The sequence below is a fragment of the Martes martes genome (genome assembly GCF_963455335.1).
Source record: "Martes martes genome assembly, chromosome: 1".
Taxonomy (NCBI): Eukaryota; Metazoa; Chordata; class Mammalia; order Carnivora; family Mustelidae; genus Martes; species Martes martes.
The window spans coordinates 41,876,004-41,900,391 of record NC_137888.1 but is presented as its reverse complement, the minus strand read 5'-3'; the positions used below and the strand labels follow the sequence as shown (position 1 = coordinate 41,900,391).

Sequence of the window (24,388 nt, the reverse complement as noted above, 5' to 3'; positions counted from 1 at the left end):
ACAGAAAATAGATTACAATGAACTGAGCCTAGATGGGAGGAAAAGCAATAGAATATAAAACACAAAAAGCTTGGTAATGAACAGGAAGAAAAAGAAGTGAAGGGATGATTCTTCATGAGAGAGAAAGAAAAATTATATTTTCAGAAAGCCTGGTTGCTTAATCACGGTTTAAAAAAAAATCAGAGGTCACAACGCTAATAAGCAGTCATGAAACTTACTGTCTTTGTTATAAGGTATAAGGTATAACACTGGCAAGGCCCAGAGTTGATGGAATAATTAAGAAGCCAAATCAAGGGCGCCTGGGTGGCTCAGTGGGTTAAAGCCTCTGCTTTCGGCTCAGGTCATGATCCCAGGGTCCTGGGATCGAGCCCCGCATCGGGCTCCCTGCTGGGAGCCTGCTTCCTCATCTCTCTCTGCCTGCCTCTCTGCCTACTTGTGCTGTCTGTCAAATAAATAAATAAAATCTTTAAAAAAAAAAAAAAAAAAAAAAAAAAAAAAGAAGCCAAATCAAGAAAGTTCAGGTGAGAAAGAAGTCATAGCAGGATCTATGCAGCATGCAAAAGTTAATAATCCAAGAGGTAGAAGGGGTAAAGTGCTATAAAATTCTCAAAATATATTTGGGTTTCCTAGATGAAAGGTGACACTGGAAGCATATAGAGAGTTTAACTGCCAGATAAGTAGTGTTTAGAAGAACTCTCTGGTAGGTACTACCTAGAACAGCCATACGAGCTGATTTCATAATCTGGTGCAAGAACAAGACTACCTATTAGTCAGCTGTAATACTTAGGTAATGGCATATATTCATTGTTATGTATCAATCAGAAGTTGGAAGTAAACCACATTGTCAGAAGTGCATAAAAAATGTTAATCATTCTCATTCCACATGTAGAGGTAACAAGTGGTATTACATCATTAAATTATATTTTAAGTATTCCAGGGAATTTTTGTTCTGCATTGAATAGGAATTACTTGGAAGTAGGGTATAACTAGAAATCTCTTTTGAAATCAGTACAGAATGTCCCCAAAAGCCTTTATTTGGAAGAAAGCCAAGTATCTCTTGGTGGTCAGATGCTTCTAGAAAATTCTTCAAGGGAAGGTAAGTGTCAACAATAAACCACAACTTCTGAGGAGGCTGACTCATCCAGAACAATGTATCCATTACCAAAAAAAATATATCCTGGTCCAAAGCTACTATTATAGGGGTGCTGTTCAGGTTCTGGTAAAAGAATAGTGTGCTGACCCCTAGGTTGGAGATGGTCCTGATATGCAAACAACCTTAAACCACAATAAAATCATATGTGGCCTTTAAAAAACAATGCACAGCAATACTACATTTCATTGAGGGGGTGAGGGAGGGGGCAGTGGCACCTTACGGCATGAGAGCTGGAAGGAAAAAGGTTAAGAATTTTCTGAATACAGCCTTTGGAGGAATAATTACCAACACCTACACAGGAAATGCTCCATTTGGGGAATCCTCTGTGTCATGATTTCTCATGCCAACTTAAATTACATTAGAAACCAGAATAACTTTTGTATTAATAGTCCTCACCTTAAGAGTTCTAGCTGCAGAATGGGCAAATTCCTCCGTTGGCTTATCCTCCAGGTTGCCTTCTGAGAATCAGAAGAGAACAACCAACTTCGATCATTTGAACAGGGAGCATCAACTAACACCTAGGGAAAAAAAGGATACATAATGCACATGGGCATTGAGAATATAGTCAAAATACATGGAGAAGCTATGTAAAATACGACAAAAAACAGCTAATAAAGACATTTCTTTTAAAACCAAAAATATACTATGGTAAATTCTTCATGACATTTCTTCACTAGTACTTTACAAGAAAATTTCTCGTGTCCTTTCAGTGTTTGGGTTTTTTTTGGTGGGGAGGGGGAATAGGAGGACTAAATGTCTACTAATATCTACTCGTATTTCATATTCTTGATGGCTATAGCAAAAACTTTCACAAGTTAGTTGTTTTAAACAGACATTACTATATTTCTGAATTCTCAGCATTTATTTTTGAGAACTAATATTTCAATTTTGGTTTGCTGAAATGTTTTTCTTTAACTGTCATACTCTGATATGAAATGTTACCAAATTAAAGCAATATAGCATACATGTTTGTGCACTGACCCAAATAATATCTGATCTTTTCCTGAGTATCTTTGAGGCACCTGGAAATAAAAACATTCAATAATCCCCAATCCCAATGTTACTGCTTCCTTTGAACCATGCTGACCATCAAATGAAAACTGCTTCCTTGTTCACTTTATCAAAATTTCCCAGAGTACTGAGAAATTGTATCAGGCTATGTCTGGAAGCAGATGGAAAACAACAACAACAAAGCAAAATAACAGTGGTATCACATCGGTTTGTCACAATGTAATAATTTTACCTTGTCAAACATTTCAGGCTGGGCATCTCCCATTTCTCTGCCATCCAATTCAGACACTTTAATTACATTTACCAAAGGCTGTGGGATGAAAGATTCTAATGTCTGCCTCAGCCACCTCAATCTCAGACTATCATGTTCGTTACAGTGAAGATAACCTAAATACAAAAGGTTAAAAAGTTTTAAAATGAACGTGATGGAACTGTTGAATTTCTACTTTTGATCAAATAAATTTCAGAAAGATATCAATTCATCATAATTATGCAGCTATAGGGCACAGAGGTAAATACTATGATCATCTAAGGTTTTAAAAACAGCAATATACACACATACAAAACATTCACAATAGTCCTGTCTACACAGCCTGTTAGGAGCTCTGACCATTTACTCATTCAAATTTAATTATGGATTCCTGAAGATATGCTATACAATCAATACCTCAAATACAGTTCTCCCTAAAGCTCTTAAGAGTAAATGATATATGCTGTTATATATCTATATCTATCTATCTATCTATCTATCTATATATATCTCCAAATATATGTCTTTCCAGGATAGAAGACTTTCATTTTAAATAAAAATTATGCAATACATGGAAGAAAGCATGTAAAGAGCTACTAGCTCTATGGTAAGACACGGGCTCAAATTATGAACTATCGGATTCTGGGAAGTTACTCAGCTCCCCTTGAGAGTCTCAGTTTCCAAAACTGAGGGTTGCTGAAGGGGATAGAAGTGGGGATGGGGTAAAAAGGTGGTGGGCATTAAAGAGGGTACATGATATAATGAGTACTGGGTGTTGATGAATCACTGAACTCCACCTCTGTAACTAATAATACACTATATGTTAATTTAAATTAAAAAAAATGTTCATGACCTCATTAAAAAAAGTCTCAGTTCCCTTATATGTAAAATGGGGACTGTACTAGTGAAAGGATGCAGAACATGCCTCTCCAAAATATGCCATTTGGCATGTTGATTATTTTGAATTAAAGGCACTTGAATAACAGCATAGCAGGAAGGGCATTTTTACCTCCCTTTTTCTTCCTAAAAGATGAAATCCCTTATGAAAAATACTCTCTCTATATCAGAAGGGAAGAACTATTCTTATCACCAGAGTTGGGGCGTCTGGGCCAAAAGAAATCTGTACAGATCTTTCTAAAAATCCTTCCTGTCTTCTCCCCCCAACGTTTTCTAAAACTGGCACTCTGTGTTCAACCTACTACATAAGCACTTATGATTAGCCACTTTTGTGGATCTTCCATTTTCCTATGGCAACACCCATGTACATGTAAAATTTTATTAAATAAAATTTGTATGCCTTACTTCTACTAACCTTTTTTATCAATCCCAATGAAAAGCCCTAGAGGATGGAGGAGAAATTTTATCTCCCCTACACTGGCTACCTTAAAAAGTGGTTGTTAAGTTTAAATGTGATATTTTAATGCCACACTGCTTCTCAGTACAAAGACACCTAGGAAAATGGTCCATTCCTAATGAAAGTTATTTCGTCTTTCTTTTATTTAAATATATGTGTATACTTTTATAAATATTTATATGTACTTATTATATAATATAAATTATATAATATATAAATACAAGCACATTTTTGGGGGACGCCTGTGTGGCTCAGTTGGTTAAGCCGCTACCTTCGGCTCAGGTCATGATCCCAGGGTCCTGGGATGGAGTCCCACATCGGGTTCTTGCTCAGCAGGGAGTCTACTTTCTCTGCCTCTGCCTGCCACTCTGCCTGCTTGTGCTCTCTCTCTCTGACAAATAAATAAATAAAATCTTTAATAAATAAATAAATACAAGCATATTTTTGAATGCACAGAAGTATAAAGATCAAAAACTACCTCAAACCCAGTGTTCAGATAGCCATTTAATAATCATACCATCGTATCACATCTCTTTTTGTATACCCATATAAAACTGATATAAGTGGAATTATATAATATTTTCATATTGTCATTTTTTTAATCTCATTCTTCATCTACCCTCTCCACCAACTGCCCAACTACCCCCATCAAAAGGAACTTATATTAACAACCCACACATTTATATATAACTTCTTCTCTACATATGCCAATACTTTAAAAAAAACACTACAAAGTCAACTAGTAGAAATATAAATAATTTTAAAGGCTGCTAAATAGTATATGAAATAGATATATCATCCTTTATTTATCCATTACCAATCATTGGGCATTCACATTGTTATCACTAGTAAAATTCAATAAACAAAAAAATTAAAAATAAAATTTAATAAACATCCTTCTACAGTTGTCCTTTCAAAATTTTTATTTTTATGAGACAGTTCCAGAGGTATGGATAGGTTAGGGTAGGGGAATTTTTACTTTTAGTAAATATCACCCTGTCCCTCCACCAAATTCCCCCAAGAAGTGTTAATGGGATATGATGTTGTAGTATTATTTTTTTCATTTTCCATTTGCCATTTGGTTTTGCTTTTCTGTAAATGTCTATCCTTTTTTTTTTTTTAAGATTTTATTTATTTATTTGACAGAGAGAGAGATCACAAGTAGGCAGAGAGACAGGCAGAGAGAGGGGGGAAGCAGGATCCCTGCTGAGCAGAGAGCCCAATGCGGGGCTCGATCCCAGGACTCTGGGATCATGACCCGAGCTGAAGGCAGAGGCTTAACCCACTGAGCCACCCAGGCGCCCCTGTAAATGCCTATTCTTATCCTTTGCTTTTTTTTTTTCCCTGTTCCACTATTCATATTTTCCTTACTAATAGGTAAGACATATTTTCATTATACAGATATTATCCCTTTATCTGCCATCTGATCTGCAAATGTTTCTTACATTGTCTTCTGAATTTATCTTTTTTAATTCTTCAGTTTCACCATTTTTTAATAGTCAATCATATCACTTTTATAATTTCTAGGTTTTTCTGGTCTTATTTAAGGTAGTCTTTCATCCATTAGATTTTCAGGTCTGATTCAGCTCAACATTTATGCAGGCCATGTTCAGCATCATCCTACAAAGAACAGAAACCACAGCTTGCCAAGAGGGCAGGGTGAGACATTCCTCTTTCACGAAGACCTTGTACTTTGGTAAGCTGGCAATTTAGGTGCAAGAAGAAAAGATTCACATTGGTGTCAGAGCTGTCCTGGCTTAAAAGCTTCATGTGCCACAGGAGACAACATCTCTTCTAACAACTCCAGAGGCACAGCTTCCAGGATCCCCATGAGGGATGCCCAGTTACAAGAGGACTGCCCAGTAACAAGAATCAATATACTCAGAGAGACCCAATCAGGGAATCCCTATTGGGTCCCTGGGACTTATTTATTCTTTCTCCCAGGGCACATGCATTTTACCCATGAGGGTCTTTTCTTTTATCATGAATAATACTGCCTAGAAACGTAGTGACAATCTGTTAGGTTACCAGGGAAACAAAGCTAGAAAACTACATGAAGGTGAAATTCTAATGTACAGGGGGAAATATTTTTGTAAACCCTTTGCTCAAATATATATATGTATAAATATTTATACATCTACATCTCTCTATATGTATATCTATACATAGGTTGTTCTGATTGTCAGACCATGATTAAAAATATTTAATGATTTCCCATCATCCATTAAAGTTCAAACTACTGATCTATTTCAAGGTCTGTGATAATGAGACCTTAAAACAACCTTTTAATTTTAACCTCCCACGGTTTTACCAACATACTCTGTGCTCCACCAAATTTGACTGACTTGTCCACTTCCCATACATACTTCGAACCTCTTCCACAGTACTTAACCATATTTTGCCTCATGAGTGGTGTTTGCTTGCACTGCTTACCCTTTCTATACTACCACCACAATGCAATTTCTATATGGAAAACTGGCATCAATTTTGTTAGTGGGGAGAAAGGAGTAAGAAATCATCTTAAAGCTGCATTTATAATGCATTTATACTGCATTTATACTCTTTTTAAATTTAGTTTACACGTTTATTTCAGGGGCTTCTGGAGGATTTGCTAATGTAGGTTATGGACAGTTGTCTAAAAGCCTGAAATCACTAGAAAATGACTGAAGGCAAAAGTGGATGTTTTGGAGGGGCTACAACCACAGGGAAACTAGAGTGAAAGAAAAAAGAAGTAAATCAGACAAACACAGAGCATAAATATAAAAGGGTTTGTAATCAAGGGGGCTACGGCACTGGTCAATCTCTCAAGATATGTCTATAGTCTGAAATTGATGAGCCTTAGAAGAAACTATGGGGTTTAGTGGAGTAAGGAGGGAGAGCAATTAATCTGCTGTCATCTTCCTGTCTTCTGCCTCTCATTGGTTAAAGTCCATTCCAAGAGTTGGTAACTCCCACACACTTCAGGTCTATGCTATCTGGCCCCTACAGACAAGCCAGAGAGTCCCAAGGCCCGTTACAGCAACCACTCAGGTGTGGTGATTTTTGCTTGTCAGCTGGCAGCCATCTGGAGGCTGCTCAATTCGTGACAGCAGTAACACTATCAGCATAAAACTGCAGGAACAGCATGGATCTTTTCTAGGGTTTCTCTAGTGTGGAAACAATTCAAGGGTCTCAAGCCTTTAAGTAAGGAATGGGAGTAAAGGTGAAGCCAAAGACATCTGCGGTGGAGCATAAACTGGGGCCCAGAGACCTCCCCAAAGTCACACCTTGTCCCCATCAGATAGTAGGAAAGACCCATGTCTTAATTATTTTTCACTCTACTTCTCCCTTTTTCTGGTTTAAATATTATATTCCATTTCTATTATTTTACTGGTAAACGTAAAAATTTTAACATGCATGCTTATGTAAAAAAAATATAAAGATAGTCAACCTGTTTTTCCTAAAAGATGTAACAATCTTTTAATTCTCCCTCCCAAACTAGATGCTGTTACTATGTATTTGGGTTTTATTTGGACTTACATTCTTTAACTACACAAAATATTATCATCGTTGTCTTCTCTAGTCAATGACTTTTATATTTTACCTATATATTGCCCATCTTTTTTATTCTTCATTTCTTCTTATTATCTTATCATCCATCTACAATCGCTTTCCTTTTTCCTGAAGCACATCTTTCAGAATCACTGGTGACAAACTTATACTCTATCTCTCTTTCTCAAAAAAAATGTCATTTCACTTTTGTTCTTCAGGGATATTTTGGTGAATATATTTCTGGATTTATAGTCATCTTTTCTCAGGACATTGAAAACATCGTTCCTCTGAATGCTAGTTTCCATTGTTACTCTCAAAGGTCAATCCTCAGTCTGTTGTCTTTGGAAGGTGAACTATCTGTCCTCACTGGCTGCTATTAAGATCTCTTTTTCAGTGTTCTGCAACTTCACTATAATGGTCCTCACTGGCTTAGCTGTGCTTACACAATTTCAGAGGTTATTTCCATTCCTCCTCCATTATCAAAGTTGAAAACAGACAGTTTCCTTTTTCAGTCCCTTGGGATAGGACAATTTCTTCTTAGTTTACCTTACACGGAGGGTATACAATTTTGGAATCTCAGCTTTCTATAAGTTAACCTCCTAGCAGATGCTCTCTTAGGCAAGCTCTGGCTTTGTCTTTTATTCCCATATTTTCATGAAGCAATGAATATCAACATTCAAGTTTTTCAAGTTAAGCAAATGCTCATAATTGAAAAGCTAGCTTTGATGCTCACTTGATCTTCTGGGCTCCCATTATCTCTTAGATTTTGGTCACTGAATATTTGGAGATCACCAATGCATTTAAAAAGATTCTGTTTTGGGGTGCCTGGGTGGCTCAGTGGGTTAAAGCCTCTGCCTTCAGCTCGGGTCATGATCTCAGGGTCCTGGGATCGAACGCCGCATCGGGCTCTCTGCTTGGTGGGGAGCCTGCTTTCCCCTCTCTCTCTGCCTGCCTCTCTGCCTACTTGTGATCTCTCTCTCTCTGTGTCAAAGAAATAAATAAAATATTTTAAAAAAAAAAGATTCTGTTTTTAATATTACATGTTACATTTGTTAGTTGTTTTCAGCAGGAGTTGTTTTCAGCAGGAGTTGGTTAGAAGACCTAGTCTGTCATTCTATAAGAATCCAAAGTCTTAGTTACTTCTGCATCTTTCACAGCTCCATACCTACCATCCAAAACCTTGCACACATAGTATGTGCTCACTAATGTGGCTGAGTTGATCTGAAACATGGCATCATAAGAATATTTAAACTATTAAAAGTGAAAATCAAGTTAGCTTTTCATTAAATTACAACTTTAGTCAAGATTCTTAATTCAGCATTTTAAAAGAAGTCTCTTACTTAAAATATAGTTTTATGTTATATTGTTTGTCCTAGATGTAGATTTTACTTGAAATTATCTTAGATTGGTTAAACTTTTTAAAATATGTAATATAAGACATCACAACTCAAGTTTCATATATATACTAAAACTTACTACATTGAAAAAGAATTAACTTCATGTTTAAATTGTCAAAAATAAGCCAAATCTTGGTATTTTATTCATCTAAGCAGGAAAGGGGGTGAATTTTAAAAAAATATTTGAGTAAGTCATTGAGGCTTTACATCTGTTTAAGGCAGCCTTTGGTCCATGAAAAGAAACTGGGCTGGTAGTCTCATTCATTAATTTACTCTGATGCAACTAACTTGGAAAAAAAACAATTATGCCTATTTTCAGTTCTGTTAATTATTCCTTGGAGCCATAAGCCATCATCATGATTATCTGAGGAATTATATGTCGCTCTCAATGTAAAAACTGGAATAATGGTATTGTCCATATATTAGAAGTGATATGAAAGCTAATGGTAAGATTCTTCGGGAATATCTGGAAGCAATGTTACAACTTCACAACAAATTTAACAACAAATTTGTTAGAACATGTTTGACAACAGATTAAAATACACTTGAGAATACAACCACTTCAAGATTCTGGTTTACTAAGTATCTGTTATAGACTGGGCATGGTGCTAATAGCTGCAGACACAAAGGTAAGTGAGAACCTCCCCTATTCTCAAGAAGCTGTCTAACGGAGGTTGCTGGAAAAGTCAGCAGTTGAGTTAACATTAGGAGACCTCAAAACAGAGTCAAGTGCACATTCCTGAAAACCTGAGTTGAGATCCCACCTCTGCTAGTTACCTACGGCAATTTAGATTAACTTCTCTTTGTTTTGATTTCATCTTTAAAGTGGGCATAATAATGCCGAACTAATGGTGCTGCAGGGTTAAAGAAGATCTATACATGATACTCACACTGTGTTCCTCAGAGCCCTAGGACTTCAGAAACATGTATATATAGAAATACAGCATAAGACGCTGGAAGCAAAGACTACTAAAAAATGTTTGAAAACACAGATTTACACAATGTGATTACTACAGTCCCTGGCACATATTAGGTTATTCTGAAATGTTTTTATTACTACCAAAATAAAAAGTACATCTAATACAGGGAGTTCTGAAAGGTTTTCTAGGTAAGTTGATTCCTGAGTGAAAACTTGAAGAATGGGGGGGGGGGAGTCAGCAGGGGAGGAGAGGGGGAGGAAAGTGCTACCCATAGGGTATGCAAAAGGTCTGGAGGCCTAAGGGAGCGGGAAGCAGGATAAAAGCAATTCAGTAAAACAAGGAGTCTTTCTAATCCTTTCTACCACCAAAGGCTAACTAGATGTCAAGAATGTATCAGGGACAGCAAAGAAAATTTCATGAATAGAGCCCTCAACAAGGAAGGTGAACAAACCACTCCACCAAGCTGGGTCATTCTTGCTTTGTTAATGCCTTCCTATTTAGAATCAGAATTGTTTTCTCTTCTTCTGTCAAGACAAGGACATAACAAAGGCTGTATTGACAAAAACAAAAATAAAAACAAAACAAAAAAAATGGATAATCTGTCACTGCGTCAACAGGTGGGAGCAGCTGAACCAAAAGAGAAATAAACTAATTTAATCATCCTAAAATATGAGCTTTTTAATCATTCAAAGCTGTGAGCCTCTTGGCCCAGAATAAAGGCCAGTAGTGATCTAAAGAAATTTGTTGTATAAATGCACATTTAGTTGCAGCCATCATTTCAGGTTTTGTTTTTAAAAGCTTATTTTAGTATTGCTTCCGCATTCCAAATTCAAGCAGTGTAGCTAACCTAATTTGGGCTTTGAGCATCAGCATGAAGACATCTGTACTTCTTACCAAACCATTATCATTAGTCCTACTTAGATGAAAAGCTTCTTACTTGGAACAGTGCCTATAGTTCATTGCCCTTGATGTAAGAACAGTAAGATTCTGCTCCAATTCAAACTCCAAGGATTTATCAGTTTGCATTTGTATTTCTAATCAAATCAGCTTCCCTATCATAAGCATGTGAAACACAGCCTACTAATAAGGATAATTTAGGATTAAAATGCTCTCTTTACCATGGTACCCAAATTTGATATTTCTCTTCCATTTTTTTATAATATTAAAAATTCTCTATTCAAAATTGATAAAGACAAAATAAGAATACTGCCAAAGAACACAAAAAGAATGAAAGTAAAAATACTCCTTATCACATGATTCCATAAATCTTCAGCTCAAATTATAAAAATAATAAAAATAACCTTACAAAATTACCTCTTTTGTTCTGATTTCTTACATTAAAAAATACAGCAAGCTTCAATAACAGAGTTTTAATAACAACTCTAAAACACACAGTATGTTTCCTCCTAAATAGTTAACTGAGATATCTGTACCAACGCCTAATACTACTGGATTCACAGTTGTCATAAAAGTTTATGAAATCTATTTCAACAGGGAGTGCTCTCAAAGGAAGATATAAATTAGCAGTCTTCAAACTGGGCTTTGCATGCCCTAGGGATACTAACAACTTTCTAAGGGATAATAAGCAAAGTTGGATAGTTTTAAAAGAATCAATGTTCAGATCAACTTCCTAAAGCACACCTCCGGTCAGGGCATCTCCTTTCACAATGACACTTCGCCAACCTTATAACTGAGAAGCATGCTTCCCACTCATCCAGAATCTTATTACACCAAACTGTGCCAGGGTATAGAAATTTCCAAAGGACCAAACAAAGGCAATTAAACACGTGGGTACCTTGGCTAAGAAAGTGAATGAATTAAACAACTAGGCAAAGTAGCCTTTAGTAACTGAGATGGTTTGTAACCCTTTCCCTTCAACAAAATCAAAAGCTGGTGCTTACTTGGCAGATCATTAAAATAATGCTTGAAGAAAAATATTTATGGACATTTGGGGTCATAACTCAAGATTTAAAGAGCTTGGTGAAACCACTATAACATAATTCCCACCATTTCCATCACCATCTATAATAAAAAACAGCATCTGCATTTATAAAAACCATCAGACAAAAATCAGACATAACTGATGCTGAACCCTATCTTACCAAGCAGTAAGTAATATTTATCCAGGGAAATCTGAAGTAATTTTTTAAAAAGTCCTATTATCTAATTAGGAAAATAATTTATGCTATTGCTTGACTCATTACTTTTAACAAATATAAAAATGTACATTTACATACATTTCATCATTTTTATACTAATAACGGTAAAGGTAAGTTACTTCCAAAAAACTTTTCAAAGTCTTTTAGAATTGCATTGTGCAGGGAATCCTGGGTGGCTCAGTCAGTTAAGTGTCTCCTCCGGCTCCGGTCATGATCCCAGGGTCCTGGGGTCAAGCCCCACCCTGGGCTCCCTCCTCAGCATGGAGCCTGTTTCTCCCTTTGCCTGCTGCTCCCCCTCCTTATGCTCTTTCTCTCTCTGTCAAATAAATAAATAAAATCTAAAAAAAAAAAAAAAGGTATTGCATTGTCTAATGTCATACCCATTTGCTACATATGGCTATGAGCACTTAAAAGGCAGCTAGTCCAATCTGAAATGTGCCGTACAATACATACCCATTTTGAAGACTGTAAGAAAATAAGAACGCAAAATGTCTCTTTAATAACATTTTGATTACATGTTGAAATATTTTGGATGTACTGGGTCACAATGTTATTACTAAAATTAAACTCAACCATTTCTACTTTTTTTAACGAGTACTTAAAAATTTTAAATTTTATATGCACTTCACATTATATTTCTATTAGACAAAACTGCCTTATAACCTTAAGGTCTAATGACTTTAAATGTGTATATTTTGTTGCCTAGAAGTATGATGAGATATCATACAAGACTCTCAAGTATAAAAGTCAACAATAAAATAAGAAATCTTTGTTATTGGCTTATCAGGATTCATCTTACCTAACAGATTTATGTTTACAAAATGTGACTGTTTTGTTCAAAATTACCTGCAAGTACATAGCTGAAAATAAAAAAAAATTACACTGATTCCTCAGCTAAAACTTCTATTCTACATACTGTCCTGGTTTTCAGATTTTCAAAGTCTGCAAACTCAATCTTACACTTCTTCCCATACAGTTTGAAAGTATTTTGAAATACATGGGTATTTAAAAGTTGTCAATTACTGAAAGAAAAACACACTACCTGGATAAGCACACTGCAGCAGAGCTATCGATTTGCCTCCAGGAGCAGCACAGAGATCCAGAACCTTCTCGCCATCCCTTAATTCCAGAGCCAATACTGGGAGAAGAGAGGCAGCATTCAGGAGATAATATTTTTTTAGATTTCCAATTTGATGTCTTTCTGAAGGCATTCTATCTGGAGTTCTGCTAACGTAACACCTCATTGACTTAGGATAGTAGGGTAAAGATCCTTGAAAGAGTGTGTGATAGCCCTTTAAATGTAAATCTTTTTCCAGTTCAAAGGAATAATTGAATCGGTTAAGAAGGATAGCATACTGCCAGCATGATGGTGATATTAGTATATCCCTAGAAACAGAAAAAGAAAAACAAAATAGTATTAATATTATACAAACACAATTTTATATTACTAATCAAGTGAACGGGGTCCTAGTTTCACACTTACCTGTGATTTTTTTCAGAGTCAAGGTAAGTATCACTGACTTTGCCCTTTTGCCATAGGATCCAATATGGTTCAACCTACCACAGTCATAATCCTGACTTTATTTCAAACTTTGGTATTTTATTCATCGTGGGTTTTCTTTCTTTTTTATCAACTGTACCTGTTAAAGTATTACTTGATTATTGAGTTTTAGGGGTCCCTTAAATTCTGCACCAGAGAGGAATGCCTCACCTGCCTCAGCCTAGTACCTTCCTGCAGAACATCTTGCCAAAAACACATGGTCTGTCTTTTCATACCTCTGAATACATCAAAATAGATTGTCAATCATTCTTTGCACAAGTGTTTTTCATAAAGACAAAATTTAAAACCTGAGACTGTTACTATTGGAGGGAAAAGTACTATCATTAAAGGGCATTTAAAGGAGGGAGTGTTAAAGTCTTCCTCTCAGGAAATAAAAGTATGGAAAACTAACTATAGTGAACTCTAGAGTAAGAGAGTTAGTGAGGCAATCAGTGGTTCAGATGATACAAAACCAAGGATGGTTTAAAAATCACTTATGGATTGACAGTACCACCCACCCACCACCCTCCCACCTTCACCAGAAGATTCTCTTTCCTAATTTTTCATTTAGTCCAACAGTTAGAGCTCTTAACAGTCACAAGCTCACATCAGCTGACAGATGATACAGAAGGAAATATTTAATTTATTTACAAGCTGACCTTTCTAGCTGAGTTATTTGGGAGCCTCATTAACCATGGTCAATTAAATAAATTCCAGCTGCTACTCACCCTGGAGTTGACTATGTGAGAAATGGCTGGATTGAAATGTAACACCTGTGACTGGAACTGTGCCAGGTGAATTTCAGCTGGGGGTTAATACGTGAAACTGCCTTCTCCTTTACTGCCTCTTACTATGATGGTCCACCACCATAGGAGCCCAGTTTGTCTGTTTCAGGAATTCTGGAAGATGACAACCTCTTTTTTAAGAATGTACTTTGCAAACTTTAGCATGCATCAAGTGTCTATAAGAGACTGCTAAGCCCTACTCCAGGATTTTCTGATATAGTAGGTTGGAAGCAAGAACTGAGAATTAGCATTTCTAGCAAGTTCTCCAGTGATAATGGTTCTGCTAATCCTCAGAACCACACTTTGGGAACCACTGCATTAAAATGGACCCAAAGGGAAGATCTGCAAATGTCACGGTTGTACCTTTTATTTCAGTCCATCCTAATCTTACCCTCAAAACAGAATGAAAATTTACCTAGGGTTCTGACTCATGTTGTAAGAACTCATTTAGCCAGAGTGACTCCATCTTGGGTAAATAGCCATTTTGTTGTTTGTGCAGTAAACTTAAATTGACTCTCCCCGCCAGAGAAACTTACTTAGAAACAAGTCCAGGAAACCAGTAAAATGTAGTGGGCTAGTTCCTAATAACAGAGCCCAGAATACAAGGACGAGTCAGGCCAGATGGAGACATCTAATCAGTACGAAGTACTGTTTGTAACAGTGAGAAGGTCTTGCCCAAACCTAAATGACTCCATCTTGGGAAGGACGACAATCTTATTATTCACACTGAATATGTTCAGTGTTAGTTCACACTAAGCTTAGTTCACACACTAAGTTCACACTAAAGCTTGGCTCACACTAAGCCTTCCCCAAAAGTTCTGTTTATAACAGTTCCTGGTATGGGGTAATCTTGAATAACAAGTCACCAGACTGGATGAAACTAGCCAATCAACAAGAGACACACAAACCCGGTGGGTTGAGATACCAAGATACAGGTTGCAGTTTCACCCAATAAAAGGTAGCCTGTAAGATGGGAGGGGTTGCTCTCTTCGGAGGCGGCCCTGACCCGTCAGTCAGTCAATGTTGAGCCTGTAAGCTGGGGGTGGTCGCTCTCTTCAGAGACGGCCCTGGCCGGTCAGTCTGACTTCTAATGCTTGGCATAGAATAGAGCTTTGCATAACTAACTTTGTTTCACTCTCGTTCCCCTGGCCGATCAATCTGATTTCTAATACTTATCATAAAATAAAGCTTTAAATAACTTTCACTTTGTCTCAGTCTCGTTTCGTTTAATAACGGACCTAACAATGTAACAGAGAAGTAATAGTCAGAAACATAATTTAATTCATACAGATTGGAGTGGCTTGTCCCATTAGCTAACAAAGGTAGGATACTTTCAATTGGTTAATATCTGACAGAGCAAATCTGTTTTTTTTTTAATCAGAATTTCCAAAGCTATTTTAGAATGTTTATTCTTTCAGATGAACTTCAGAATCAGTTGGGTCAGTTAAAATAATTTATAAAATATTTGTGTAGATAGACATCTTGGCTAGGATTATATTAAATGCAGTAAATCTGGGGAGAATTAACATCCTTATTGTACTTAGTCTTTCCAACCCTGACTAAAATGTTACTCCATTTAGTCACATTTTCTTTCTGATCCCTTAGTACAGGTTATTATTCTTGCATATTTCCTTTTAACCTTATTGTATATAAAAGGATTGTTAGTTTAGGAACACCATTTTTGTGTATTACACAATATGTTAAATCTTGAATGATAAGGAGGAATACCATAGGACAAAATGAGAAGGGAAGTTGAAGGACAAAGGCATTACCACAGGCAGATGTATGAAGGAGGACAGTGCATTTGGGTAATTAAAAGTAATCTGGGGCACCTGGGTGGCTTAGTCGGTTAAGCATCTGCCTTCCACTCAGGTTATGATCCCAGGTCCTGGAATCGAGCCCCGCACTGAGCTCCCAACTTGGCAGGAAGCCTGCTTCTCCCTCTCCCACTCCCCCTGCTTGTGTTCCCTTTCTTGCTATCTGTCTCTCTCTGTCAAATAAATAAATAAAATCTTAAAAAAAAAAAAAAGTAATCTGGTGTGGCTCATGGCAAATTATATGGGTCAAGTATAATGTGATAAAGTTCACCGAAGGACTCTAGGGGAGAAAGCCTCATTGGATTTAAACACATATACTTACTGGGGCCCCTGGGTGGCTCAGTCAGTTAAGCATCTGACTCTTGGTTTCAGCTCACGTCATGATCTCAGGGCCCTAAGATCGAGCCTCACGTGGGAAGCTGCTAAAGCTTCTCTCTCCCTCTTCCTCTGCCCTTGCTCTCTCTCAAATAAATAATCTTTAAAATATATATACATATATATATACACACACAACACATACATACACATACTTCTGGCAGAGTGAGTCAGCAATCTTCAGAAATTATTCTCATTCTTTGATAACTGGATGAAATAAGACCTTGCTTTAAAAAAATTTTCTGACTCCTCCTAACCAGGACACAACCTTACTGAAGTCCTTGCACTTCCTGGAGTAAGTTTTCTTTAGCCTTTACCAGTCTCAGGATAAACTGCTCCCTCTGCCTATAATGACCTTTCCCCTGACCTACAATGGCCCATCTAAAACCTGCTGACTCTCCTACTCTCTGCTGAGGGGCCAGTTTAGGCTTTATCTCCTCAGAGAAACCTTTCTACCTACAACCCAATCCACCCACCCCACCTCACCCTAATAATAAAAATTACTAATCATAAGTTTACAATATGCGGGGCACTTGGGTGGCTCAGTGGGTTAAAGCCTCTGCCTTCAGCTCCGGTCATGATCCCAGGGTCCAGGGATCAAGTCCCACATTGGGCTCTCTGTTTGGCGGGGAGCCTGCTTCTCCCTCTCTCTCTCTGCCTGCCTCTCTGCCTACTTGTGATCTCTGTCAGATAAATAAATAAAATATTTTTAAAAATAAGTAAATGAATAAAATATGTTTACAATATGCATTTTTCATACTTAGCTTATTTAACCATCACTACGTGAAGGACAGCTATTACCTCCATATTAGAAGTTAGGTAACTGAAGCTTCCCGAAGTCTGGCAACTCACCCAAGGTTCTATCACTATTAAGCAGAAGTACCTGATTCAAAATCTGGCTGACTTTAAAGTCTAACAAAGTGTGAGACCTTTGTACTGTAGCACTAGCAGCATACCACAGGGGGAGACAGAACTTTCACCCCAACCCTGGACCAGCGTCAGTGCCCTGGCCTCCCACTGCTCCTAACAATCGGACTAGCCTGATACATGCTGCCTGGAGCACCTGCAATGGGACCACTTGATGAAGGGACTGCTCAGGATGATGCTTCCTACCCCTGAGAAAGCAAAACTGCATATTAATGTGGGTCTCAGCACCATACCCCCCCCCCAACTACCAGTGACCTCCCCTCTTCCTAGCACATGCGCACAAAGACACACACACTCACACTCCAGTGCACTGGTAGGATGATGCCCCTGGGCCTCCCAGGCCAATGGTTACTCAAGTCCAAAGCTCTAACTGGATAGACAAGTAGCCCAGCAGATAATACAGGGAGTGTACATTAGAGGACTTAAGAAGACACTCACCAGGCACCACACTCCAGCACTCCTCTCAAGATTCATGAGGAGTCTGAAGCTGTTCTACTTACTGGTCTTCAATGACAGAAGTTCAAGTACCTCAGCAGCCAGAAGAACTGGGACCCATAAGACCAGTAACCTACAGATGTTTGCTCGTACCTCCACGGGTATCATTTTGAAAAAAACTATGTATCCTCTGGCACGTTTTAAGTTGACATCAAAATCTTCACCATAGACTTAAGAACATAATTTCCAGCATACTATAAAAATTGACATTTTCAAATATAAATTATACCACTTTTTAAAATGCAACCAGTGGAACCTAAATACCAGAGTGATTTTGAAACACATCACTGTCCATTTAAAAATTCATGGACTGAATCTTCTTGAACAGGTGAAAATTTTTGTTCCTTTTTCTATTTACATACTATTTCCCCCACATAACTTTATTTTAATACATTTTTGTGCTTGAAATCTTTTATTACCCTATCATACTTCTCTGCCATAAACAACACACACATATATATACATACTAAATCTGTTTTCACTGTGGCCTAAATCTCTAAGTGTTAAAATGGTAACTTCCGGATTCAGTTATCAGTAAAATTTTTACTATAAAATTGATCAAAATACTTATCATAGATTTGATAATTAATAAACATAAAAAGGAAGTGTTAGGAAATGGATCTCAATGAAATAACTTCCCTTCCCACCACCCTCCAACCCTGGTCTCCATATATCCAGAGATGATTACTGAGGGCTATACTGAGTCAGGGTTAAAATCAACTATATTCCTGTTTTGTATTTTTACAAGGGCTGAGAAAACCTTCACTTAAGTAAGTGGGTAATAATTAAATATACTTCACTATAGCGATGTCTCTCTTTTTGACTTCTATTTCCTTCTGAGTTATAGTCCCAAATCACTTAATCATCTATCTTCAAAAATATTTTAAATGATCTGTTAGTTGACAACTCAACTGGAGCTCCTTTACTTCTGCTAAAAGCAAAACTTGGAAACCACCAAGTATTTGTTGTCATTAGTCATTTATGTTTTCAACCCTTACAATGACATTCCAGCAGTCTCTGACAGGCAGAGGTGTTATCACCCTGGAGAACTGCAATGTGGAAGAGTCAGGATAGTGAAAGTGTGTCCTCTTTTTGTAAAGTGGGAGAAAGACAAAAGAAAGGTAGTTGACAAAGAGAATAAATACTCCCTTAGGCACATAAGGATCAGAGTAATTTTGTGAAAGAGAATACATGAAAACTGAAAATCTGGAAGTTGATTGCTATAACTTGCCTGTGCACACATATCCTTTGAAAAAATTGTGTAATGTATAATTTGGACAATGTTATTTGATGTTATTATTTTCATTCAACTTTTCCGTGACTTTATTCTTTTCTATTAGTACTTATTCTACTCTCTAGTCTACCTTCCTATCAAATGATGAGGATAAAAAATCATTTTATCTAGGAACTGCTAGGCACAATTGGTATAACCTTGCCGATTACAAAACCAATTAAATTTTTATGGTTATAAAAATAAAAATCCGTTTTACTGCTATTGGTATCCACTAGAGGGTGCTCATTCAATCATTTTAAAAGTCTGGCTTAGCATGAATCCATCAGTTCATGGAAGTACACCTAAGTATGTTTACAAGACTTTCATTTTTACTCCTCAGAGATTCTAATGATGAACTGACTGCCTCGTACTCTTTCTTGGCATTGTTTCTTTAGTGCTTCTCATAGAAAGCAATCTACATCCATATTTGTTATTCACAGTAGCTCAACTAGAAGTCCTAAGTGATGGTTTGCGTTTCTGGTAGAGACCAACCTAAGGTGAAAATACTGCATACAAGGAATCCCTTGTATCAGGAGACATGTGCATACACTCCCAGGGCTGGGACTCCACACCCTGCATAGCAGCACACTTGGTAGAGGACAAAGATGGATTTTAGTATCACAGGCCTAGACTGGACATTAAAATTGGTACTTTCTAACTTACAACTTTTAAAGGGGCTAAAAGTTACTACTTCATAGGGATTTGCACAAAGTAAGGTTGAATATTTGTGTAAAGCTAACATAAGGGACAAAACAGAAATAGAGAGCTCATTTCTGTTTTCCCCAACCATCCTACTCCATCTCATTCACAGATTCTGCTAATGCAACCTGCTGTATTTTTTCCCCTCTATATATGAACTATGTGAACTCTGGAGAAAAGTGTCTAATAAAGATTTCCAATTAATCCTCCCCTCATATACAACTGAAGGCAGAATATATATAATCCATCTTTGTATACCCAGTGCTTAAAACAGTACTCGGTTTATAAACACTAAATTGTGAATAAGTGGATGACTTGCTCAAGTCTTAAGGTATGGGTTCTTCAAGACCCTTGTCAGAAAAGACAACTTAATAAAATTATGACAACACAATCTCAAAAGAATTACAATAGCTGTTATCAACAAAATGCAATGGAAACACAAGGCAGAACTAATTTTGTCTAGTATATATGGATCAGGTTGATGGAGAATTGGTTAAAAACAGTAACAGTAATAAAAATAATGCTAACACATATCGAGGGCTTACTATATGTCAAACAATATTCTAAAATTTGCATATATATAAAATCATTTTATCTTCCCAAATAATTATATGAATTAGATCCTATTTTACACATAAAGATAGTGAGGGGCAGAGATGTTAAGTAACCTATCTAGGTCATATGTTACAAGATGCAAAGGCAGGATTTGAATGCATATTTTAACCACTGTACAGAGGGAAAAAGGAGAGGGTCATTCCTGGCAGAGGGAATAGCATACACAATCCCAAAGGGATGAAGAATCCAGTCTAGTCATGCTAAGATATTTAGTTCAAACATAATACTGCAGACACTGGGGAGCAGAGGAGGCTTCTACTCCAGGAGTGGCACAATGGAATACGATGGTACTGAGAAGCAGCAGGACAGAGGGTAAGACAAACTCCCAAAGCTCCTCCAAATGTGAGCTCTGTTCCATTAGGCAAGTTAATTAGCCCCCATATGCTCAGCTTTCCTATCTGTAAAGTGTAAATAGTAACAACTATCTTAGAAGACTGTACAGAGGATTATGTTAGTATTCATAAAGTGACTAGAACACTGCCTAGCAGACAATGTCATAAAAGTGGTTACATATAAGCCAACAAATAAATACTAAAGGTAGGAGACTATGGAAAGGGACTACTGCAATATGCCAAATAAGAAATGATGCAAGCTTAACTAAACAGTAATAAAGCGGTTACAAATGAAATCCGAATGAAGAAATTTCTCAGGAAGAAGCAAAAGCATTTGGTGGGCATTTAGATTATGAGGGGGCAGAGTAGTAGTGTATGGCAGTCCATAGTTTGGGAGCTGCCAAACTATCAAGGTCAGTCAAGGTAAGAGATACATGGTGCAGAGTACAGGAAAGTTCAAAGCATGAAGCTTCTACATGTGCTTTCCAGTGGAATCATGGGCAAGGACAACTTTCCCCAGCAACAATGTATGACCACATGCGTAAGAATACCGCCAAGTAGGAAGGCTCACCAAAAGCGTGGTGTCTAGATTTTATTGGGGCCCAGTCACGCAAACATGATCAACGGGCTAATCTTTAGTTTCCAACTCCTCTGGAGGTCAGAGGTGGAAAGCCAAGTTGATACCATGGCCCACAGCCCCCACCATAAGTCACAGTTTAGACTTTCCAGTGTGGCCCAATCCCCCAAGTAAACAAGGACACTCTTGGGCAGGACATTTCAAGGGCTTAGAGATAACCTCCCAGGAGCTGAGGGCAAATGTCAGACTTATTTTTGATTAAGGCTCATTCCTTACCTTGAAGGTCTGGAGAAGAAAAGAGAAAACATATTGATGGTGGTAACTTCAACAAGTGAGAAAAAATATGCAAGTGGCAAATGACAACATAGGTTTAGAAGGGAAAATAACATGCTTCTGAGATTGCCTAGTATCAAACTAACTGAAGTTACCAGAAAACACTGGGAAGTATGGAACAAAGCTTAAAGAGAGGACTGCACAGCTTGAGATGGCAGCATAATGAGGGATGTTCAAAGCCATGCCATGAAAGGGCTTCCCTGAAACATAAATAGGCAATGAGAGGAGCAAAACTTAAACTCACTGTAAACAACTTTAAAGGGCTAGTCAGAGGGTGACTTGTAAAAAAGGTTATTACAAAAAAATAAAATTTAAGTAAATACTAAATCTTCCCCATTATCCACATCTCTTAGATAAGAAAGGAAACTAAAAATAAGTAAATCACTTTCCAGGTAGAAGACAAAAATGCACTCACCTTTCTCTGGAAGTAAATACACTCTTCAAGGGTGACATTCCAAATAAAAGTTTAAAAAATATATATATTTGTTCTTACTTCCCCATGCCATCTTCCATGTTCAGACTACTTTCTGAGCTCAGCCTTTATTCTGCCCATGGCAAATTTAGCACATTTATGCAAAACTTAAACCACCATGAAAACCCAACAAAAAGGTAGATGAAGCAGAAGGCACAGCTAATTAAATGGATTTGAGGTTCACTGCTCATTTAATGTACGGTCAAACAATAACTTATAAATCCATCTGAGCACATTAAACAGAAAAATAACTCACTACAGGGTATGGGCAGCCAGACTACTGTAAAATCTGAAGACACTATCCCTTTAAAAAACATTTTTTTTTAAATCATCCATGAATGTCTAATTATACCCAGGTGTGAAATTAGGAGTTAGGCAGTGGAAGTTCTTGAACCAGAAAGCCTAGATACAGATCCCTGCTCGGGCACTTATGTAAACTTGGGAAGTTACTTAAACGCATGTGGTTTCATTATGTGAAGAATAGGAAACAAACCTCAGAGCTTTGTTCTGAGGATCACATAAAGCCAATACTATCTGGTACATAATAAGCATGCAGTAGATGTGTGGTTGTCTGGCTACTCTATGGGAGTAACTTTACATACTAAAAACATAATGAATTTATTACACTCCACTATCATTCTTCTTTTTTCTCTGTGACAGAAGCTACCCATTTTAAAATCCAGTTTTGGGGGTGCCTGGGTCACTCAGTCGTTAAGGGTCTGTCTTTGGCTCAGGTCATTATCCCAGAGTCCTGGGATAGAGCCCTGCATTGGGCTCCCTGCTCACTGGGAAGCCTGCTTCTCCCTCTCCTGCTCCCCCTGCTTGTGTTCCCTCTCTTGCTGTGTCTCTGTCAAATAAATCTTTTAAAAAATAAATAAAAATAAAAATCTAGTTTCGAAATAAAAACCACAACCACAAACTATTTTTTCATATTACAGTATTTACAAGTTTCTAAAACAGTATAATTTGTCCTAAAATTATCTCAGAACCACCTCAGACTTTATTATCAGTCAATACTTCATTTGTTTAAAAAAAAAGTGCTTAAAGTTGTCCTTTTAAGTGAGAAGGCGTTATTGAGTTTATCCAAAAAGAGATTAATAAGACAACAATGTGACTGAATCCATTGTCTATAGCTACATAACCTTTTTTTTCCTGTGCAGTATGTACTGGACTCTCGTCCCTCGCTTCAGAAGCAGTGCTCCCTCTTCTTTCAGCCTAAATTATCTAGTTCTTTTTGCTAAGATAACTCCTGTTAGGTCACCAAAGGCTGGCTTCTCCTCAGGTCTTTGCTGGCACCCTCAGTCTTTGTTAAATAAGACAAGGTTCTCCTGCCTATTTCTATCAGGATATTTATGGAATTAATAGTTCATATAGTTTGAACCAGCCTCCTTATCCCCCATGAACACCAGACTGCAGGCAAACTGGATATGGGGACTGTCTTGCTCTTTATATTCCACAGGGCATGGAATATACTATATAAGAACTCAATGGAGGCAAGGGAAACAAAAGAAAAAAAATGAACTATTAGGATTTCATCAAGATAAAAAGCTTCTGCACAGCCAAGGAAATAATCAATGAAACTAAAAGGCAACCTTCAGAATGGGAGAAAATATTTGCCAATGACGTATCTCATAAAAAGTCCAAAATACATACAGAACTTATCAAACTTAACACCCAAAAAACATTTAACCCAGTTATGAAATGGCAGAAGACATGAATAGACATTTTTCCAAAGACACAGAGATGGCCAACAGGCACATGAAAAGATGCTCAACATCATTCGGCATCAGAGAAACACAAATCAAAACCACAATGAGATACCACCTCACACCTGTCAGAAAGGCTAAAATCAACAACTCAGGAAACAAGAGATATTGGTGAGGATGCAGAGAAAGGGGAACCGTCTTGCAGTCTTGCAGTGTTGGTGAGAACAAAACTGGGACAGCCACTCTGGGAAACAGCACGGAGGTTCCTCAAAAAGTTAAAAATAGAACTACCCTATGATCCAGCAAGTGCACTACTTCAGGAATTTAACCAAAGGATACAAACATACTGATCTGAAGGGGCACATGCACCCTGATGTTTATAACAGCATTATCAACAATAGCCAAACTATGGAAAGAGTCCAACTGTCCACCAACTGATGAATAAAGAAGATGTGGGGTGTGTGTGTGTGTGCACACTTATATATATACATAATATTACTCAGTCATCAAAAAGAATGAAATCTTGCCATTTGCAATGATGGAACTAGAATGTATTATGCTAAGCAAAGTAAGTCAGCCAGAGAAAGATAAATACCATATAATTTCACTTGTATGTGGAATTTAAGAAACAAGATGACACAGGGAAGGGAAAAAAAAAGAGAGAAAA

At 37.3% G+C, this 24,388-nt stretch overlaps 1 protein-coding gene across 2 annotated transcripts in view; it reads right to left on the bottom strand.

Annotated features, from left to right (window-relative positions):
- Positions 1 to 24,388, bottom strand: part of NSUN3 (NOP2/Sun RNA methyltransferase 3) — a 56,756-nt gene that overhangs the window by 30,410 nt on the left and 1,958 nt on the right. For both annotated transcript variants that reach the window (XM_080821809.1, XM_080821810.1), the window contains exons 3-5: positions 12,818 to 13,161; positions 2,397 to 2,551; positions 1,550 to 1,671 (exon numbers count right to left, since the gene is read on the bottom strand). In XM_080821809.1, the coding sequence (XP_080677935.1) occupies positions 1,550 to 1,671; positions 2,397 to 2,551; positions 12,818 to 13,161 (621 nt within the window). The remainder of the gene's footprint in view (positions 1 to 1,549; positions 1,672 to 2,396; positions 2,552 to 12,817; positions 13,162 to 24,388) is intronic.